At 38.6% G+C, this 5,537-nt stretch overlaps 1 protein-coding gene across 1 annotated transcript in view; it reads left to right on the top strand.

Moving 5' to 3' along the window:
• The window catches only part of ttc17 (tetratricopeptide repeat domain 17), a 15,272-nt gene extending 9,955 nt beyond the window's left edge, over nucleotides 1-5,317 (top strand). The window contains exons 18-25 of the mRNA XM_077624426.1: nucleotides 646-926; nucleotides 1,823-1,976; nucleotides 2,055-2,175; nucleotides 2,789-2,948; nucleotides 3,060-3,143; nucleotides 3,348-3,467; nucleotides 4,290-4,433; nucleotides 4,527-5,317. Of these exons, the coding sequence (XP_077480552.1) occupies nucleotides 646-926; nucleotides 1,823-1,976; nucleotides 2,055-2,175; nucleotides 2,789-2,948; nucleotides 3,060-3,143; nucleotides 3,348-3,467; nucleotides 4,290-4,433; nucleotides 4,527-4,658 (1,196 nt within the window). The 3' untranslated portion in view covers nucleotides 4,659-5,317. The remainder of the gene's footprint in view (nucleotides 1-645; nucleotides 927-1,822; nucleotides 1,977-2,054; nucleotides 2,176-2,788; nucleotides 2,949-3,059; nucleotides 3,144-3,347; nucleotides 3,468-4,289; nucleotides 4,434-4,526) is intronic.
• Nucleotides 5,318-5,537: the final 220 nt, after the last annotated feature.

The raw sequence follows: 5,537 nt of genomic DNA, 5'->3' as shown, positions 1-5,537 counted from the left end.
TTCGCACGCTTTCATTGTTTTATTCAAACCTGTAAGTACGTGATCACTCGTGACCTCGTATCCATTTCACGATGAGCAGATAAATGCTTTTATGTTATAGTTATTTGAAATCCCCGTGCGTCAGTAAACAATGAGCATTCACATTCAGTTCTCTAATTGTACATTCATTTGGATATTTTGCAAATGAAACCCTAAATGTGGCGCAAGTAAACCGTGTTATTTCTACCTTTTTAGAATCACCCATCGCCTGTTCAATAGTCCCTATGATAGGAAGTTAATCATGCAATGAAGAAACTCACACAGCTTGCAATTTGTCCCAACTATATTAGATTCCACAGATATTGAAAAAGCACAAAACACAGGATCTTACCCTAAGAAGTGTAAGTTCAGTTACAGGAAATGTCAGTGCCGTCCCTCACCTGGTCTCAGATATACCGTATTGACCCGGACGGACATAAGATGGCCCTGATTATAAGACAACTGTCTTTTTTAAGACTCAAGTTTGAAAAAAGACTTTATGAACAACAAATTAAATTTTTATACAGAAAATAATTACAGTATACATCAGAAACTATTTGTACGGTACATCAGAAACTACTTTTTATGTTAAACACAAGTCTGATCCCTGATTCTCCTTTTGAACAGAGGTCATTTTGGACACAAATGGATCTGGTGAGGCTGCAGGAAAACGGAAGCCTGCCCATCCTTCAGGCTTGATCCCCTCACTTGGAGGTGATGGGGTCACTGGTGAGGAGTGGCAGCTGAAGGAAGACCTCATGGGAGCTTTTGAAGGAGCTTTGGATGTCAGTAGTAAACAAGGCGACTTGCAGGGGATCCGAGTGCTCAAGAATGACCGTCTGATTGGCCCCCGCGGTGGTGGAGGGCCTTGTTTAGGAAGTTGTGAGGATGACGACGGATCCGAATGGGTAATAACATATATCCTTACGGTACAGAAATTGGCCATTGAGAATAATAATTGAGCTACAATGAAAAAACTGTTACCCCCTTGTTGATAACTGTTTTTGTTGCATATTTATCACACAAAGATCATCATAACAATTTTAATATCACGCAAATTTTATAATAATTCATGCTTTTTTGACAGCATTTATGAACACTGAGGCCATTGAGTTCAGCAGTTCTTTGGATGTTTTTTCAGGTTCTTTTGTGACAAGAATAAGTCACCGTCGCATTGTCATTTTAGTTTGCCCACCACACCTGGGATGTTTCTCCACCGTTCCCAAAGTTATTTGTGTATAATGGCTGGTTGTAGCTCCATTCCTGGAAATCACTTTCTAACTAGCAAATTGTTAGATTTCAATCACTTTTTTCCCTTATTTCATCTTGAATTTCTTTGGTTAATAGCATGTCTTTGTTCTTGAGATTTTGTAAACCTGCTTCAATTTGTCTTCAATTTAAGTGATTCTCTTGATTCAACAGGTTTTCATGTGACCAGTGGAATTAATCTCAGCTATACCAAAACCTTATGATTGAAAGACCACATATAATACTATTATTAATTTACTAAACTGGATTTTATTCTATACTATTATTCTAAATATATGCCATTATTGACAAATTGGAGCCCTTTAGGAGCCAAAAAGCACAAAGGGCCAGATTGGTTTATTGTTTTTTGCATCCCTTGGTAAATTAGCATTCATAAAACTGCATTTTATATTTTCATGGGTTATCTGTGTGTGATATTAAAATAGGTCTCAAACCTTTGTGCTTGATATATATGCAAAAATACAGATATCAATAAAGGAGTAAAACGTTTTCAAGGCACTATTGGTTTGTCTTACCAAATGTGTTTTGATGTTAGATTACCTTTCAAGTTAAGAGAGTAAGAAAAGCAAACTCGGATGGGACTGCGAATTTAGCCATCTCTGATGACAGCCAGGATGGGGAGCCAGTGCCTGAAGGGAATTCTATTCTGGAAATTAGCGGACCAACTATTCCATCAGCAGGTCCTCCAGGTATCACTAATGTATAACTGGGCATTCCTGCTGGACTCACAAATTGTTGAATCTTGCCTTTTCCTTTTCACTGGGCAGGTCAATGGAGAGACTATACTAGTCTAGGCTGGCCAGGGCCAGAGGAGTGTCAGCGCACAAGAAGGGTTGACCTCACCACTGCAGCAAGCACTTGGCTCGCTGTGTCGGCCAAGAACATCGAGTAGGTTTAGTCCTGCGGTCATTTCTATCTTATTAACACAATTAAGTCTAGGAGCGTTTGAGTGTTGAATTTTCTTTTGCTCGGACTATTGGCACATATATACTTTTGACCTAGAAATTAATTGCGCTTTCTATTCACGCAACTACAGCTACAACTTAAAAAAAAAGGTCATCAAACCTATCCAAGAACTAAATTAAATGTCAAACCCTCACCCTGTCTTGAAATGTATCATTTCCACCCCTTGTTAAATCATGGACTTAACTGTGGCTAATCACTTTTTTTGTGAAATAGCACAGATTATGTTCACTTAACAGAACAATTTATTAATTGACAAATGACCAGAAGGTCACGATTCAGTGAAATACAAATACAGTAAATTCATCCCTAGAAAATGACCCCATGAAAATAATGACAGCTCATCCCAGAGGTCACCAGAAAATTAGCACTCGTGGTAGAATTGAACCGTTTCTTATGCGGTTGCACAAGTGGGTTAATTGCACGCTGTTCGTAGCCTGCATCTAATCTTTCAAAACCTTTGTAAACTGAGGACCCGCATGTAACTGGTTTAGTTTAGTGATGGTAATTTACAATTGAATTCAATGTCTCTCCCCAGCATCACAGAGCATATAGATTTTGCCACCCCACTCCAAGAGCCCGCTGTCGAGCCTTTATGCAATGCAAACCTTGCTGCCAGTATGCACACCCTTGACCACCTGGCAGGCATGGCTAATCGAGCTGCTATCCACTACACCGGAGAGAGCCAACTGAGTGAGGTAGGTTAAATTGTGTTGAACACTCGAAGAAGTTTGAATCATACTTAACAAATCATACAAAGTCAAATTTTGAAAGGAATAGTCATTTTATTGTCCTTACTACTGCCTTAGGTCTTACAAAACCTTGGCAAAGAGGAATTCTCCCCTCAGTCCTTTGAGCAGGTGGGAACTCGAATTGCTAAAGTGTTGGAGAAGGTAAGTTAGAATTTAAATCATTCATTGATTCATTTTTCTAAACCGCCTATCCTCACAAGGTGTGGGGGGTGCTGGAGCCTATCCCAGCCAACTATGGAGTAACCATTTATTGCCTATGGACTCAAAACACAAAAATTAAAAGGCATAACCTGATTGTTACCTTTTGAATAAAATATTTGCATTGTGTTGTCATATCTCTTGTAGAATCAGACATCGTGGGTATTATCTAGTATGGCTGCACTTTATTGGAGAGTAAAAGGTCAAGGCAAGAGGGCAATTGACTGTCTGCGACAAGCCCTCAATTACGCTCCTTATCACATGAAGGTAGGTCATCTCTGTACCTTAAGCAATAATCAATAAAGCTTTCCATTCGTGCATGCTTGCTTAATCATGCAATGCATTGAAGAAACTCCTAAGTTGGTTTATCATGGACGATGCAGTAGATATTCTTACATGGAAAATCCAAAATTTCAGACTTAAAAATATGTCTGAAAAATGACCAAACCACCAACAACTCAAAATTTGGGGCACTTCTCTGGCTAGAGTGAGCATGATCAAATAAAAGCTGTTGTTTACGTTCACACACACATGCCTAGTTTGCTACCCAACTAATCACTAATTTATTTTTCAGCTGAAGCATTCATCCGTTTAGTACTGGACTGAATGACTTCATGTGATGCAGTAATGACAGTGAAATATTATTCCAGTGTATAATACTAAGAAATGAATAACCTGGGAACCCTTAGTTTGCTGTTGGGTATGTGAGAATGGTGACTCCATGTGAGCAACAAAGATCCTTGTACACATTATGAGTGTATACCTAGCCTACCTCAACACTCAAGATGTGGGAATTCCCCAGTCTGGAAAAACAGTGCGATTACTTTTGCATTTACCACTTACGTATTGGATTCAAGACGTAAATGACTTATCCGCAGAAAAAAAGACTGCAATGGCACTGCTGAAATGGGGTACCAATTAATTCATAGTACTTGAAACATTGTCATTGAGGTCGCATCACAACCCACATTTTTGGCGGAAAAAATATTGCCGTAAGATTTCTGTATGAGGGGAGTGATATAAGCTCATGTAAATATTCATTAAATTGATATAATCACAAACTTTGCTATGTTTTTCTCCGCTCACCAGGATGTTCCCCTAATCAGCCTAGCCAACATCTTCCAGAATGCTCGATTGTGGGAGGATGCGCTTACAGTTGCGCGCATGGCTGTAGAAATTACTCCGCACTTTGTTGTTAACCACTTCACTCTTGCCAACGTCTACATAGCAATGGTAAATTAAATCAACAATTTTTATCTGTAATTCCAGCAATTATTTGGATGAGTTTGTTTGGAACCACATTGTGTCTGTCTGTCTTGATGGCAGGAGGAGTTTGAAAAGGCTATGCACTGGTACGAGTCCACGTTGAAGCTGCAGCCAGAGTTCGCCCCTGCCAAAGACCGACTGAGAACTATTCAGTGTTATCTCCTTACCAAGAGGGAACGTCGTTATCCCTAAATCTCCATACAGATTGTTACCAGCATCATGCCCTCATCAAATAGTGAACACACAAACAAGTTGATGTCCATGGTTGAAAGTTGAAAACATTTTACATTTCAGTAATTTTTTAAGTGCTATAAAAGCTGAGCTGACAATACTACTTTTAATTCTGTTTTCCAAACAGCGTTTATCAAACATGCAAGGGAAATAAAATATTGCACCCATGCCCCACCACTGATGACATTTGAACATTTATGCAAGAGTTGGCATTTAAAACAAAAAGGGAAACCCATTCTATTGATAATAATATTCTTATGGAAATACAGCTGAACTGAAATGTATGATATACGTGGCCAAGCAACAGTGTTGTGTCTTAAATTTGTTTTAATAGTGAGTCCATAATTGTCCAGGTAGTTGCTGAGATGGTCTCAGTTGCCTCATAAATTCAAAAAAATATTTGGCCTCATTTGTCCTCATGAAATGGATGCATATTTTTGCACTTCTGTCATTCCTATTTGTTTGGGACCTAAAAAAACTGATTTTGGTCCAAGTTAATTTAATGAAAAAGATGCTACATTTGCTTCCTAAAGTAATCTGTCAAGCAAAAAAAATCCCTCTGGCCATCAAGTGGAATCTGTATTAAGTGTACAGTATTAAAGGCCCTATGTGGAGTTCAATTTTTCTCGTCACTCTTATCTCTATGGCAATTTACAATCCCGTGTATAATCTGCATTTCATATATACTACTACTATTTTATGTAATATTGAAAATGTTAAGCGACTAACCGCATGGTGGCACTGTTCGTTAACTTGTTTTATTTTAGGGTTAATTTTTAGATTCCATTACATTTTGTGGTTGACAGTAATTCGAACTCGGCAATGTTGCAAGGCCACCAA

Source organism: Stigmatopora argus, chromosome 2 (assembly GCF_051989625.1).
Source record: "Stigmatopora argus isolate UIUO_Sarg chromosome 2, RoL_Sarg_1.0, whole genome shotgun sequence".
Lineage (NCBI taxonomy): Eukaryota > Metazoa > Chordata > Actinopteri > Syngnathiformes > Syngnathidae > Stigmatopora > Stigmatopora argus.
The sequence above is the reverse complement of the archived record's forward strand: the minus strand, read 5'-3'. Positions and strand labels throughout refer to the sequence as shown.